Source organism: Octopus sinensis, linkage group LG1, assembly GCF_006345805.1.
Source record: "Octopus sinensis linkage group LG1, ASM634580v1, whole genome shotgun sequence".
Taxonomy (NCBI): domain Eukaryota; kingdom Metazoa; phylum Mollusca; class Cephalopoda; order Octopoda; family Octopodidae; genus Octopus; species Octopus sinensis.
Genome location: NC_042997.1, coordinates 208,757,838 through 208,774,856, shown reverse-complemented (window position 1 = coordinate 208,774,856; position 17,019 = coordinate 208,757,838). Strand labels below are relative to the sequence as shown.

The 17,019-nt window shown below is 42.8% G+C and overlaps 1 protein-coding gene across 1 annotated transcript in view; it reads left to right on the top strand.

The window, feature by feature from the left end:
* The window catches only part of LOC115217366 (protein DD3-3), a 139,093-nt gene that overhangs the window by 43,754 nt on the left and 78,320 nt on the right, over positions 1–17,019 (top strand). Inside the window, exon 2 of the mRNA XM_029787043.2 lies at positions 14,654–14,707. Within this exon, the coding sequence (XP_029642903.1) occupies positions 14,654–14,707 (54 nt within the window). The remainder of the gene's footprint in view (positions 1–14,653; positions 14,708–17,019) is intronic.

Sequence of the window (17,019 nt, the reverse complement as noted above, 5' to 3'; positions counted from 1 at the left end):
TGTCTGTTCGTCTGGGACCCATGTATCTCCGCCTACATTTGCTCCACATAGACACCTTTTACCCTTTTTGGAATCAGAATGATCCTAGGATTGAAAATCTGCCCTTCATTTGATTGGGATCTGTTTTAAAAGCATTTGGGTTGCTATTTCTAGCAGGTAAAGCTTGGCTGATTCAGGCCATCCTGGTTGGCATTTGTCAGATGATAATGAGAGATCAAGTGGGAGATAATTGACATTCACTTCATTAAATTTTACGTAAAGATAACCTTGGGACAAATTGGCATGAAGTTGGAATTTAAATTGGTTCTGGAACAATCGAATGATTGCATTACTGAATTAATTCTCATCCATCCTCTTAACCTGATTAAACACCACTGAGACATGTAGTCATTAGAGACGCGTTATGGTCATGCTGAATCAGTGTTCAATGAACTGTTGTTGGTTTCTGTTACAGGTGTTTTGTTTTACATGTATAGGGTGTTAGTCTGTAGCATAACCCCCAAATCTGGAGGGCCGATGTGTATACTTTAGTCTGACTCCTCCTCTTCGACCAAACCAACAAGGTTAAACCTACCAGGGGAACACGTCCCCCACTGGCACATGCTCTAGGGATCATGAGTGTACGCAAGCCTCCCTGCCACGTCAAGGCCACACACAGGCATGTACATCTGATTCCACTTGACTCAACAATCACTTGATTGGAACCCACAGGGAAAAAACGAAGCAGAGACGCCCGAAGCAGACATGGAAGCAGAGCATTTTGGATGAACTCAGAACCACCGGCCTCACATGGGAAGCAGCCAAGAACAACACCAATGACCGCAAAAAGTGGAAAACAACTGTTGAGGCCCTATGCTCCACAAGGGGAAAAAAGGATTAAGAAGTTAAGTTAATTTTTTGGCTCAAAAAGCAAAAAGCAAGGCCATGTAGGGGGACATGGAGTTATGTACAGGGTGGTGTTCATGCAAAGACTTCAGGCCACTTGAGGTCAAGGGAGGCTTTGAACAAAGCAGTCGTCGGCATCTTCACCATCTCGTCAGGCAGCTTGTTCCACGGATCCGCAACCTGGACGAAGAAAGCCCCTCTCCTTCGATTGAGATGAAATCGTCACAGATAGAGCTTTTCGGAATGACCCCGCAGCCGACACTCTGGAGTAGGAGTGAAGAACAGCTCTTTCAAGAGGTTACACTTTCCGCTTATGATGTTGTGAGCAAGAATGAGATCACCATGCTAATAAGCTGTCTTTAGTTTGATTGACTCATCTTGTCAGTCCTGGCTTGGATCTCACCAACAAATTCAGAAGTTCTTTACTTATCAGAATGATCAGAGTGAGTTTTCTGAGCTGCCGTACTTTTGTAATCACCCTTAGACTCATCCAACTCTTTCCAAATCCTCTGCACGGTCCTCAGATTGACACCAAAACACTGAAATGTTCGAATTGGAGCTTCCGGTGCAAATGCCAAACAGTACAGCATGTCGTTTAAAAATTTCTGGCAGATTGAATTGCATCATGGTGCTGTTTTTCTCACAGACGGTGCCCAACTGACCCTACTATACTGTATAGTGGACAAAACCAAAAACAAACAATGCATATGTATGAAATTAAAAATATAAGGTGACAACAATTTACCCATTGCACCCTGTATCTAATACATATACAACAGGCCTTTTTCAGTTTCCATGTACCAAATTCACTCACAAGGTTTTGATTGGCCTTGGGTTATAGTGGAAAGCAGATGTCAAAGGTGTCATGAAGAGGGACTGAACTTGAAACCTTATTACTGGACCTTAATCACACAGTCACACCTATAGCCTGCCTGCCAGCCTGCTTGCCTGCCCGGTACAGAAATCAGAAAAATCTGTTACCTGAATCTACATGCCATTTACTGATAAAAACATAATGCTGATGATAAGGCAGCAAGCTGGCAGAAATGTTAGCATGCCATGAAACCGGGAAACCGTCCCTTATGAATCAGCAAGACATGAGAAAGAAACTTGACCTTCTTTTGTTTTATTTGCTCCAAAGCTGTTTCTCCATGTCAATATCCCCTGGCTGTTGATAGACTGGGAAATTATTTCCTCATATTGGAACAGGTAGGGAATCAATCGCATCAAGAAGAGCATCAGGTGCAGGAGTGGCTGTGTGGTAAGTAGCTTGCTAACCAACCACATGGTTCCGGGTTCAGTCCCACTGCGTGGCATCTTGGGCAAGTGTCTTCTGCTATAGCCCCGGGCCGACCAATGCCTTGTGAGTGGATTTGGTAGACGGAAACTGAAAGAAGCCTGTCGTATATATGTATATATATATAAGTGTGTGTGTATATGTTTGTGTGTCTGTGTTTGTCCCCCTAGCATTGCTTGACAACCGCTGCTGGTGTGTTTATGTCCCTGTTACTTAGCGGTTCGGCAAAAGAGACCGATAGAATAAGTACTGGGCTTACAAAGAATAAGTCCTGGGGTCGATTTGCTCGACTAAAAGGTGGTGCTCCAGCATGGCCGCAGTCAAATGACTGAAACAAGTAAAGAGTAAAGAGTAAAGGCTGTAGGGGACAAAGCCCCTCTTCTCTCCAGTGTTCTTTCATCTGACTCGTGCAAGCATGGAATAGCAGATGTTAAAACAATGATGACGATGACAATCAATGTTGCTGTTGCTGTTGCTGTTCAGCGAACAGTCTTCGTCCCAGAGCTCGCAAGATGGGAAAAGTCCAAAACGTGGTCCTTTGCTATTCGTAAGACCCGCAGAAGAGAAAGCAGGTCAACCCCCGACACCGAGAGCATCGACAGATGGATGAATGCGCATCCAGGCTATCAGCGGTTGCGTAGGAAGTCGGGGACAAGAAACAGGAAGAAAGAGTGAGAGAAAGTTGGGGCGAAAGTGTACAACAGGGGTCGCCACCCCCCCATGCCAGAGCCTCGTGGAGCTTTAGGTGTTTTCGCTCAATAAACACACACAACGCTCGGTCTGGGAATCGAAACCGCGATCCTCCAACCGCGAGTCCGCTGCCCTAACCACTGGGCCATTGCGCCTCCACTTGCTGCTGCTACTGTTGATGATGATGATGATGATGATGAGGATGATTAATTGTGCTATAAAGTCAAGTATCCCAATATACCCACTCTTAGATATTTACATAATCAATCGTTATCTTAAGTGTTACTTAAGTATTGTTTCATTGTCAGTTTGAAGAGTATTTACCCCTCTCCTCTGCCCTTCCCCCCCCCACACACAGATGTGTACACTGTGTTGCCAGACTATTATCTTGACACAGATTTCAGTACACATTTATATATCTACTATAAATAGTACATAAGTTTACAGAACTGCTATAATAAGACACATTATATATATATATATATATATATATATATACATGCACACACACGCACACATATTTAATATATATATACATGCATAAATATATATATATATATATATATATAAAACAGATAAGTGGTACAACATGGCACCAAATATTTACTGGAAAATAGCAATCGATACAAATACAACGCTATTGTATAGCTTCACTGCGTATTTACTGGGAAAGACGTGTGTGTGCAACAAACATGAAAAATTTGTCTTACTTCATTTGATAAACGGACAACCTAGAATCGGATGAGTCAAATGGTAATGCCATTTTGTTTAGGACAGGTATAATAACCAACACAGGAACATGTATCATACATCAAAATGAAGCTGGTCTTCTGTGGATCACATCCCTACTTCTCAACATAGTCACCATTTCTCTCAATAGCAATGTTCCACCTTCGAATGAGAGCATGTATCCCTGTCCCATAAAATTCTGTTGACTGTTGTTTGAGCCACTTCTTCACTACAGTATGCACTTTTTCGCCGCTTGAATAATGTTTGCCTCTCAAACCCTCTTTCATGGGGCCGAAGAGATGATAGTCCAGTGACGAGGAAGTGAAAACTGTAGTGAAGAAGTGGCTCAAAGAACAGTCAACAGAATTTTACGGGGCAGGGATACACGCTCTCATTCGAAGGTGGAACATTGCTATTGAGAGAAACGGTGACTATGTTGAGAAGTAGGGATGTGATCCTCAGAGGACCAGCTTCATTTTGATGTATGATACATGTTCCTGTGTTGGTAATTATACCTGTCCTAAACAAAATGGCATTACCTTTTGACTCACTCGCGTTTATTTATATTTCTGTATATATATATATATATGCATATATGGGTACAGGACATTACCAGAAAGAGTAGCAACATGAAAGCAAATGAGTTCAATATGCAAACAATGGGAGAAACAAATAGAAGGCAGGACAAGTAACATAAAGAACGACCCTTCATCAGTTGTCAGCTGTCTGTCTACTCCACATTTCGAGCATTGAATGACAATTTGAGTCTTTGAACACAGTTGCTCCCATACGTGCCAAAATAAAATTTGGGACTTATGGAGGGTCAAAGTTGGGAGTAAAAACAGGACAGTGGAGACAGATAAGGAAAAAGAACAAAAACAAACATGGAGGGTTGTTAGAGCAGAATGAGGGTAAAAATAGTGAATGCTGGAGAAATATTTTCTTTGAGAAAAGATCTAAGAGAAAGAGACAGGATATATTTCTTTTTGTTGTTGTGCAAGTACTTGGTGACCCTGTCAGTGAAGGTGCCACTTAAAAGCTCCCAGTTCACACTGTAAAGTGGTGGGCATTTGGAAGGATATCCAGCTGTAAGAACCTTGCCAAAACTGATTTTGCTTGTGCTCGTGCCACGTAAAAAGTCTACTCAACTGAGTGGTTGGTGTTAGGAAGGGCATCCAGCTGTAAAAATCCTGCCAAAACAGTCACAGAAGTCTGGTGCAGGCTTCTGCCTGGTCAGCTCTTGTCAAACCGTCCCACCCATGCCAGCATAGAAGGCAGGCATTAAACAATCGTGATATAAGTAAAAAATTTCTAGGTTTCAAGAGAATGGATGTGTGTGTGTATATCCATCCATCCATCCATCCATCTATCTATCTACCTATCTACCTATATATCTCTCTATCTATCTATCTATCTATCAACCTATCTATCTATCTATCTATCTATATATATATATATATATATACACACATGCATTCTTTTGAATCCTAGAAATATATATATATATATACATATACACATAGAAAAGACATAAAGACATATATATACATATATATATATATATTTCTAGGATTCAAGAGAATGCATGTGTGTGTATATATATATATATAGAAAAGACATGAGCAGAGGGAAGATTCCAGAGGAATAACACACCGAGGAGGAAGGATTGAGAATAGGGGTTAGTGCAGGGCTAGGTGGTGAGATATGGAGAGACAAGTGGATCGGGGGGGGGGGGGGCTAGAAGACCAGCCAGCCCAGGACCTTATAGGAATGGTTAAGAGTTGATGGTTTCCATTTACCAGCTGCTCTCATTATTGTTGGCCTCCTTTGTACTTTGTCGTTATCCTGATACGGTTGAGTGGTTCACCTTAGTAAAATGACATTTGAAATTATATCAGCCCTTCTCATGTGTCAAAATCTCTTATGTAACTACAGAGGAGGTGCAGTGGCCTAGTGGTTAGGGCAGCAGACTCGCAGTTGTAGGATCGCGGTTTCGATTCCCAGACCAGGTGTTATGAGTGTTTATTGAGCGAAAACACCTAAAGCTCCACGAAGCTCCGGCAGGGTGGTGGTGGTGGTGAACCCTGCTGTACTCTTTTCACCACAACTTTCTTTCACTCTTTCTTCCTGTTTCTCCTTGTACCTGTATTTCAAAGGGCCAGCCTTGTCACACTCTACATCACGCTGAATCTCCCCAAGAACTGCATTAAGGGTACACGTGTCTGTGGAGTGCTCAGCCACTTGCACGTTAATTTCATGAACAGGCTATTCTGTTGATCAGATCAACTGGAACCCTCGTTGTCACAACTGACAGAGTGCCATGATATATTTTGTCTGTCTTTATGTTCTGAGTTCAAATTCTGCCAAGGTCAATTTTGCCTTTCATCTTTTCAGGGTTGATAATTTAAGTACCAGTTGCATACTGGGGTCGATCTAATCGATTGGTCTCATCATTTAATATCTGTTGTCCATACTTGTATGGGTTGGATGGCTTTTGACCAGAGCTAGCAAGCTGAGGGACTGCACCAAACTTCAGTCTGATCTGGCTAGGTTTCTACTGTTGGATGCCCTTCCTAACGCCAACCACTCTGAGAGTGTAATGGGTGCTTTTATGTGCCACTGGCACGGGGTGCCAGTTGTGTGATTCTAGTATTTGTTATGAGTTGGATTTTACTTGGCTTGATGGGTCTTCTACCCAAGCACAGCATGTTGCCAAAGGTCTTGGTCATTTGTCATGGTCTCCCTGAGACAAAAATACTGCGCCCAACATGGGGCTCGAACCCATGTCCCTGAGATTAAGTGTCTTGTGCTCTACCGACTGAGCTAGCCATACTCTTTTATTCTTTTACATGTTTCAGTCATTTGATTGTGGCCATACTGGAGCACAGCCTTTAGTTGAACAAATCGACCTCAGGACTTATTCTTTGTAAGCCTAGTACTTATTCTATTAGTCTCTTCTGCCGAACCGCTAAGTTAAGGGGATGTAAACACAACAGCATCGGTTGTCAAGTGATGGTGGGGGAGATCAAAGAGACCCACACAAATACACACACACATGCATACAATGGGCTTCTTTCAGTTTCCGTCTATCAAATCCAGTCACAAGGCTTTGGTTGGCTCAAGGCTATAGTAAAAGACACTTGGCCAAGGTGCCATGCAGTGGGACTGAACCCAGAACCATGTGGTTAGGAAGCAAACTTCTTACCACACAGCCATGCTCTGCCTATGTGTGTGTGTGCATGAAACGTACTCATGCCAGTACCACACAATTGTGCCCATGTTACATAATTGTGGCTGTGCCAATGCCACGTAAAATCACCCAACACATTCTGTAAATTGGTTGGTATTAGGAAGGGCATCCAGCCATAGAAACCATGCCAAAAGGTGGCGAACCAGCAGATTCGTTAGAAAGCCATGCAAAATGCTTAGCAGTATTTCATCTGCCACTATATTCTGAGTTCAAATTCCGCTGAGGTCAACTTTGCCTTTCATCCTTTCGGGGTCGATTAAATAAGTACCATTTACGCACTGGGGTCGATGTAATCGACTTAATCCGTCTGTCTGTCCTTGTTTGTCCCCTCTGTGTGTAGCCCCTTGTGGGTAGTAAAGAAATAAGAAACCAAGCCAAGACAGGCAACACACACACACACACCCACCATGTATCTTTTTCTCTCTCACACATTCTCTGCACATAAACTTCACCAGATTCTCATTCATGGCTTTTCTTTATTACTAATAAATTTCTTACAATGTCCTTTGATTCCTTTATCCATTTACTTTGCCCCGTATTATGAAGAAAGTTTTACTGGCCTAATTGCCCCTAGCCTGCTTACATAATCTAACTTATGCTTTATTTTAGTCCACAAAGACAAACGAATTTGATACTTCTTAGCTTAGATAATGACAAATTTCCTCCTGTCCTATTCCAAACCTCTGTTTATTGATTGTTCTTGCTGATCCATAATGGCTTCCTTCAAATGATTTATGGCACCAAGATCTGTTCGCTTTCTGGCAGCTATCAAATTTTAGTCGTTTATCTTAAAACAGCTTACAAGTTTCTGTATGCAGATTTCGTTATCGGGTGATCTAATTGATGTCGTATTTTGGGTAACATCTGGTATATTATCTGAATTGGTTGGTTTGCAAATCAGGAGAAAGACAAGGATCTGGGAAATGTGTTGGACGAACGGGTTAAAGGTTAAGAAGATGATTTGTTTGTGTTGAGAATAGCCAGAAGTATTAATGGTGGTAATGGCAGTAGAAATTCTACCCCAGACACGGGTATGGGAAGAGTTAAGATAAGATTTATTTGTAGAATATTTCCAATGAAGTTAACATACAACTGATAAGGAATAAAAGATTTTGGTAAAGTCTTCCTTAAATATTGGGGGTATATTCTTGTGTTTCCTGCCATTTGTGTTGCGTTTATGCTGCAATCAGATTTCACTAATTCATCATCATCATCGTCATCGTTTAAGGCCAGCTTTCCATGCTAGCATGGGTTGGACGGTTTTGACTGAGGGCTGACAAACCAGATAGCTACACCAGGCTCCAATCTTGATCTGGCAGAGTTTCTACAGCTGGATGCCCTTCCTAATGCCAAGCACCCTGAGAGTGTGGTGGGTGCTTTTTACGTGCCAGTCAGGCGGTACTGGCAACAACCTCACTCGAATCTTTTTACACATGCCACCGGCACAGGTGCCAGTAAGGCGATGCTGGTAACGATCATGCTCGAATGGTGCCTTTTACATGCCACCGGCACAGAAGCCAGTTACCCGCTCTGGCAACTAACTGGCTTCCATGCTGCCAGTTAGTTGCCAGAGCGGCTAACTGGCTTAATTTTCAGAATGGAAAGGAAGACCTGACTGTAGGTGGACATAGATCAATAGATTCATCATCACCATCATCAACACTTAACATACTATCAGTTTGTTTTTGTCTCCCACTGTCTCTTTCTGACGCCAAAATGCAAGGAATGTTCTTGCCTTGTCTGATTTTTTATTTTGTTAAGTTTGTTTCTACAAATATTTTCTAGAAATTTTAGCCAGCACTCATTTCTGCTACAATGTTTCGTATCGAGACATCAGATGTAAGCAAACAGTGAGATCGGAAAGAAAAATGGGTATTGAGTGTATATGCCATATTTTGGGGGGTTTGAACCCTTCATCAGCCTCCATCTAACCCACGCTTGCCCCCGAACACATTGCTTGCATAGCTGTTTACATCTGACATCTCAATGTGAAATGTAGCAAAAAATCAGTACTGGCTACAATTTCTGTAGAAATAACCTCAACAAAATAATGTACAAAGCACTGCTAACACAGGAGGGCATGGTGTTGACTCATAAAAGCATTTGATATACCTTATAGTAATATTATGGTTGCATAACAAAATACCACGTGCCCACAAGTCATTGATATTCTTTAATCCTCCCTGCCTCCCTATCTCTCTACCTAACATCCTTCATCTTCCACATCTACAGGGTATCCAAAAAGTCTCTCCGCAGTTCGCATTTTATTGCAAAATAAATATTTATGAGCTGGTGTAAGACAACAAAAGAATATAATAGACTTTACAAGACTTTAAAAAACTTTAGAAGAAGTATTGAAAGTGTCGTCTTTCATTTTCCACTTTTTTACTGCCGTGTGAGCACTTCCTAGACTGATTTCCGTTTCCTGTGACAATCTGCATAAGGACTGTGATGGGTTTGCCAACAGTTTATCAGAAATATTGGAGAGTGTTCTGCCTGAAGAACAGAAGGCTTACCGCTTCTTGCTGCGTCTTCCACTGAGCCTGTGTTTCTAAATTTTCTTATCAAATCCCTCACAGAGTGTCACGATGTGGAACAACAGTATTGGGAAAAGTTTCACAGTATCTGTGTATTTGTTTCCAGCTCCAAACATCCATTCAACTAAAAACGTACGTTCTTCAGTGGTTAGCATTGTCAACATGCTGAAGGGTGTACAATGACTGAGGGTCAATGGCTGACACCCAGCCACCCACGCAGCGATAGCCAAGTTGCACATGCACAGGATGCAAAAGATTCACTGTGGAGAGACTTTTTGAACACCCTGTATAAACACACCCACATGGCTTCCTTTTAGGGTGACTGACCCACTCACTATCACTTTCATTGGTCATTTGATTTTGTTTTTGTTTTTTTCTGACTTGCTATTTGTGTTCTTTTACTCTTTTACTTGTTTCAGTCATTTGACTGTGGCCATGCTGGAGCACCACCTTTAGGTGAGCAAATCGACTCCAGGACTTATTCTTTGGAAGCCTAGTACTTACTCTGTCGGTCTTTTTTGCCAAACTGCTAAGTTACAGGGACATAAACACACCAGCATTGGCTGTCAAGTGATGTTGGGGGGACAAACACAGACACACAAATGTATACACATACATATATATATATATTATATATATATATATATACGACAGGCTTCTTTCAGTTTCCGCCTACCAAACCCACTCACAAGTCTTTAATCGGCCTAAGGCTATAATAGAAACTTGCCCAAGGTGCCATGCAGTGGGACTGAACCCGGAACCATGTGGTTAGTAAGCGAGCTACTTACCACACAGCCACTCCTATGCCTATGTGCTGTGGATTATTTGATTAATCCTATGCGACAATGTTAACAGCTTAACCCTTTAGCATTCAGATTACTCAGTCAAATGTCTTGCTTATTTATTCACATTGTTTCGAATTAATCATGGATTATCTTGTAGCTTTGAGATTAATATATTGTGATTGTTTATTTTTAGACTGACATTGTAGGATAGTTGTAAGTTCCTTCTCGAGCCCTACCTGGCTCATAAGGGCCGGTTTCCCAGTTTCCTTGGCGTATAGGTTCCCCACCTGGACGGGACGCCGGTCCGTCGCAGGTGAGCTGCAAGATGCAGGAGGAAAGAGCGAGAGAAAGTTGTGGTGAAAGAGTTAGAAGTTTGCCGTTACCTTCCTTCTGCTGGAGACGCGTGGAGCTTAGGTGTTTCACTCATAAACACACATATCGCCCGGTCTGAGATTCGAACCTGCGATCCGCTGCTCTAACCACTAGGCCATGTGCCTCCACAGATATTTGTAAGTGACCTGATCTGACTGGTTTGAACATAAAACAGAATATTTTGGCTGGATATGGCTGGTCTAAGTGCTAAAAGATAAAAAATAATACAAGCTGAAAATTAGCTAAGCAGGTTTTCTGTACATTACAAAAATTATGTAACCAGCATTACTTTAGTTGTGAAACAATTGTAGTCTGTGTGTTACCTGATCCATTCCTTACATTCTCAGGTGGACCTGGCTTTGATTATTATTATTATGCTACCTGTGGTGTTGTTTTACCTCTTTTCATTGACAGCTTATTTCCATGTAAATCTATACAGCTATTGCGTGTGGCCACCACTGTGAACACCTATGTTGTCATTTACTCACCTGGGTCATATTGTCAGCTGTACTTTTAAGCACAGTTTGTTAATGAAGAGCTGAAGTATTGCCAGGTCAGATGTGGACATCTTTATAAAACGGTTGAAATAACACAGAAGATAGATTTACAGCTTGGTTAGCACACCCCATCCCCACCACTGCCACCTCTACCGCTGCTACTGATGCCATCACCACCACCATCACCACCATCACCACCACGACTACCACTACCACACCGTTACTACCACCAATTCTACCACCACTGCTACCACCGCCACCACCATTACTACCACTACCATTACACCACCGTTACTACCGCCGAACTATCACCACTACTACAACCACCACCACCACTACCATCACCACGACTACCACTACCACACCGTTACTACTACCAATTCTACCACCACTGCTACCACCACCACCACCACCATCACTACCTCTATCACTACCAGTACACCACCACCACCACCATTACTACCACACCACTACACCACCGTTACTACTGCCACACTATCACCACTACTACAACCACCACCATCACTACCATCACCAGCACATCACCATCAATACCATCATTGCCACCACCACTACCACCATCACTACCTCTATCACTACACCACCGTTACTACCACCGATTCTACCACCACTACTACAACCACCACCACCACCATTACTACCACTACCACTACACCATCATTACTACCGCCGCACTATCACCACTACTACAACCACCACCACTACCATCACCAGCACATCACCATCAATACCATCATTGCCACCACCACCACCACCACCACCACTTAATCAGTCATAGTAATTTTACTGATGTATTGTGAATAAAGTTGTTTAGTCATAGATTAGTCATGATTGAACAGACCTCTGATCAAAGGGATTCCAACCATGACTATCTCATCTTTTTGTACTCCAAAGACTACAATGTCAAAGACATGCTCCTTTATTTAAGCTATTAGGGGTGGGATTTGGGAGTGATTTTTCTGTTGTTTCTAGCAGACCAAGCGATTGCATAAATGCGCCTTTATTTCATATAGATAACTTCTGATTCAAAAGAAATATTAACCCCAGGAGGAGTGAAAAGCTTTTGTTAGATTTGATCTCAGAACATAGAGGCATTGAACTATTACAATGTGTAATCAATCATTTTGATATTCATAGCACCATCCGAACGTGGGTCGTTGCCAGTGCCGCCTGACTGGCTCCCCATGCTGGTGGCATGTAAAAAGTACCATCTAAATGTGGCTGATGCCAGTGACGCCTGACTGGCTCTCATGCTGGTGATACACAATAAGCACCATTCATGCATGGGTTGTTACCAGTGTCACCTGACTGGCTCCCTGTGCCAGTGGTACATAAAAAGCACCATCTGAAAGTGGCCAATGCCAGTGCTGCCTGACTGGCTCCTGTGCCAGTGGCACCTAAAAAGCACCGTTCAAGCGTGGTCAATGCAAGTGCTGCCTGACTGGCTCCTGTGCTGGTAGAACATAAAAAACACCAACTACACTCTCGGAGTGGTTGTCATTATAGGAAGGGCATCCAGCTGTAGAAACATTGCCAGATCAGATTGGGGCCTGGTGCAGACCCTTGCTCTCCAGAACTCAGTCAAACCACCCAACCCATGCCAGCATGGAAAACGGACGTTAAACGATGATGATGATGATGATGACTTCTAATTTCTTTTCCATTCTTTTGGTTGTTTTTCAACATTCGGATCCACAGAGGAGGATGCTAAGTATGTTGCTTTGGTAAAATCGTATTTCTCGATTCTGCTGACAAAAATTAGCACCTGTAATTCAAAGGGCCGACCTCCCTGAGAACTAAGTGAAAGGTATGCATGTCTGTAGCTTTCTCAGCCACTTTTACATTAATTTCATGAGCAGGAATGGCTGTGTGGTAAGCAGCTTGCTTTCCAACCACATGGTTCCAAGTTCAGTCCCACTGCATTGGGCACCTTGAGCAAGTGTCATCTACTATAGCCTCCAAAGCCTTGTGAGTAGATTTTATAGACGGAAACTGAAAGAAGCCCGTCATATATATGTATATGTTTGTGTGTGTATCTGTCCCCCCACCATTGCTTGACAACCGATGTTGATGTGTTTACGTTCCCGTAACTTGGCAGTTTGGCAAAAGAGACCAATGGAATAAGTACTAGGCTTACAGGGAATAAGGTTGATTCTTGGGGTTGATTTGTTCAATCAAAGGCAGTGCTCCAGCATGGCTGCAAGTGACTGCAACAAGTAAAAGAAAAAAAAGAAAACAGAGAAGACTGTTTGGTAGATTGTGTCACTTGGAACACTCGTTGTAGTAACCGACAGGGAGCCTGGTCAAAGGGGATAAGCTGGCAGAACCATTATGACGCTGGATAAGGTGCTGGTGGTGAGAAGGGGGTGGTGGTACATTTCTTCCAGCTCTTTACTTTTTGAGTTCAAATCTCGCTGAGGCCCCCTTTACCTTTCATCCCACCAGGGTCATTAAAGTATATGCCGGGGCTCAAAGAAATCAATAAATTCCCTAGAATTGTTGACTATCTTTTCTCTTTTATCTTATCCTTGTTTCAGTTATTGGACTGCGGCCATGCTGGGGTACCACTGCCTTGAAGAATGTTTTAGTCGAATGTCTCAGCCCCAATGCTTATTTTTTTCTCTTTTTTAAAACCTGGTATTAATTCTATCAGTCATTTTAGCTGAACCACGAAGTGGGGTTTAAACTTCTTTTGATATTTTGTCCCCTACTCATCTCTCATGTGTTTATGTATTTTTCACTTGGTGATGTCCTGTACTCGATGTATTATATCATCATCATCATCATTTAACGTCCGCTTTCCATGCTAGCATGGGTTGGACGGTTCAACTGGGGTCTGGGGAGCCCGAAGGCTGCACCAGGCCAGTCAGATCTGGCAGTGTTTCTACAGTGTTTCTACAGCTGGATGCCCTTCCTAACGCCAACCACTCCGAGAGTGTAGTGGGTGATTTTATGTGCCACCGACACAGGTGCCAGATGAGGCTGGCGAACGGCCACGCTCGATGGTGTTTTTTATGTGCCACCGACACAGGTGCCAGATGAGGCTGGCAGACGGCCATGCTCGGATGGTGTTTTTATGTGCAACCGACACAGGTGCCAGATGAGGCTGGCGAACGGCCACGATCGGATGGTGTTTGTTATGTGCCCACAGCACGGAGGCCAGTCGATGCGGTACTGGCTACGGCCACGTTCGGATGGTTTTCTTGTGTGCCACCGGCACTGGTACCACAAAGATACAAATTCCATTGATGTTCATCTATTTTGATTTGTTTTGATTTTGATTTTCACTTGCCTCAACAGGTCTTCACAAGTGTCACAAGAAGGAAGGTATGCACAGGTGGACTGACTACGTCCCAGGTAGGGGCCACGATATATATATATGCAATAGATATCTTTCAGTTGTTTACCAATTCCACTCAGAAGGGTTCGGTTGACCTGGGGCTTCAGTAGATGTCACTTTTCCAAGATTCAATATGGTAGAATTGAACCCAAGAGCCCGTGGTTGGGGAAGCAAACTTCTTAACCAGACTGTAACACCTGCACTCATACCTGTCACAGTAATTTAATTTCCTTAATTATTATCTTTTCAGTGGTTCCAACAACCGATTGGCTGAATCAAGTGTTGCAAGGAATAATGCCAATAGGTAGGCTATTTTTTTCATCATCATCATCATCATTGGTTAATGTCTGCTTTCCATGCTGGCATGGGTTGGATGGTTTGACTGAGGACTGGCAAGCCATGGAGGCAGCACCAGACTCCAATCTGATCTGGCAGTGTTTCTGCAGCTGAATGCCCTTCCTAATGCCAACCACTTTAAGAGGGTAGTGGGTGCTTTTTGCGTTCCACTGGCACGAGGGCCAGTCAGGTGGTACTGGTTTCGGCCATGCTTGAATGGTGCTTTTTACGTGCCACTGGCATGGGTGCCAGTCAGGTGGCACTGGTAACAACCATGCTTGAATGGTACTTTTTACATGCCACTGACATGGGGGCCAGTCAGGCGGTACTAGCAATGTTCGTGCTCGAATGGTGCTTTTTATGTGCCACCAGCATGGGAGCCAGTCAGGTGGCACTGGCAATGACCACGCTTGAATGGTGCTTTTTACATGTTACTGGCATGGAACCAGTCAGGCAGCACTGGCATCGACCACATAAGGTGGCACTGGCATCAGCTGTGTCAGGCAGCACTTCCAGATGTCCTTGGCCTGGAAGTGCTACTGGTGGGGGTTGAGGGTGCTACCAGTCCAAGATAAACTCCACGGGCATGGATGTGCTGTCAGATGGGCTTGTCTGAGGCAGAGTAACAAAAACCATTCTGCACACCCTCCTTCTGTGTCTGAGCTTTGCTGACTTGTGGAATTATGTCGAACAGCTGCTGTCATGTGTGGGATGGATCCGTCTGTCGGCCGAGTCTGTAGCGGGGATTGCACTGCTGTCCTCCTTCAGTTGGGCAGGCAAGGCAGTCTTCCTTTGCCTGTTGACTGTGGCAAAAGAGGTTGTTTGGTGGACAAGGCTGAAAGGCAATGAGGACAGATTCATTCCTCTTTGGTAGAGTTTTCATTGACTTCTTCAAGTTTCACTTGGAAAGGAAATTGAGGGTGGAGAGGCAAGTGCTGTCCTCGAATGAGTTTATTGAGTTCCACAAGGTCGGTACTAGCAATGTTCATGCTCGAATGGTGCTTTTTACGTGCCACCAGCATGGGGGCTAGTCAGGTGGCACTGGCAATGACCACACTTGAATGGTGCATTTTACATGCCACTGAAAGTTTCGAAAATGGCAAGAGTGTATAGTACCTTTCTAAGTGTAAACCTTTGAGTTGGAGACAAGGAATTGGAGAAGGCACTTGCTCCTGGGGTTTCAGGGAAATCTTGGACAGTGGGGTTCCTTGATTATCTGCAGAGGCCTTCCTTTACAAAGAGGACCACATCTCTCCCTGTCACCTTTTACTTTATTTTAACCTTTGTATGCTATGCACATGTCCCTTCTTTTTCAGTGTAAACCCTATATAATAACTTTCTTTCCTTCTTTTTCTTATTTCTTTATATGTAAACCCCAACACTTTATGTCTGTCTTTGTATTGTCCCCCTCATTCTGCACCCTTGTGGCAAATAAATGAAATCATCATTATTATTATTATTATTATTGTTGTTGTTAGTAATAATAGTATTAGTAATAATGATCACATTAGTGTTATTAGCATAAGTAGTAGTAGTGCTATTAGTATTAACAGTCGTTTTAGCCATACTCTGACCTTCGTCAGACTTGGGGACATTCATATCCTGGTTTATGCTGGTTATAGTGCAATGATTACAGGTGTAGTATATAGTTACAGGTGTGGTATATGTGATCATGACCGGTGTTAGTGTTGTCACTGCAGTGACCTATATTATGATTGTATATATTTAGGTGGTAAGAATAAATTTTTACTCTTATTGAATGAGGTAACAATAGATTCTACATTGAGGTGTGGGGTGGGGTGGGGGGAGTAAGGTAATTTCAGAGTAGATCTGTTGAAGATTGTATAGTAGTTTTATGGTGATGTGGAAAGTTAGAGCCTACTACTGTGGAAAAAAATGTCGGCCAAGCCCTTAACATATAAAGCGAATGTGGGGTGTAAACCAGAGAATTGTTCTTCCCTCACTTTTATTAGGCAATAGGGGAAGTATAATCTATACAGGGTATCCAAAAAGTCTCTCTGCAGTAAGTATTTTATTGCAAAATAAATATTTATAAAATGGTATAAGACTACAAAAGAATATATTTGTCTTTACAAGACTTTAACAAACTTTATAAGATGTGTTGAAAATGTCGTCCTTCATTTTCAATACATAAGTTGACTCTTCTAAACATGTTTTGAAATACATCTTGGAGAGTCTGACGCTTCTTTTAGCTCATTAATGGTTTTTGGACGATTCCTGTACTCTGATCCTTTACTTGCTCCCCAGAAAAAAAAGTCT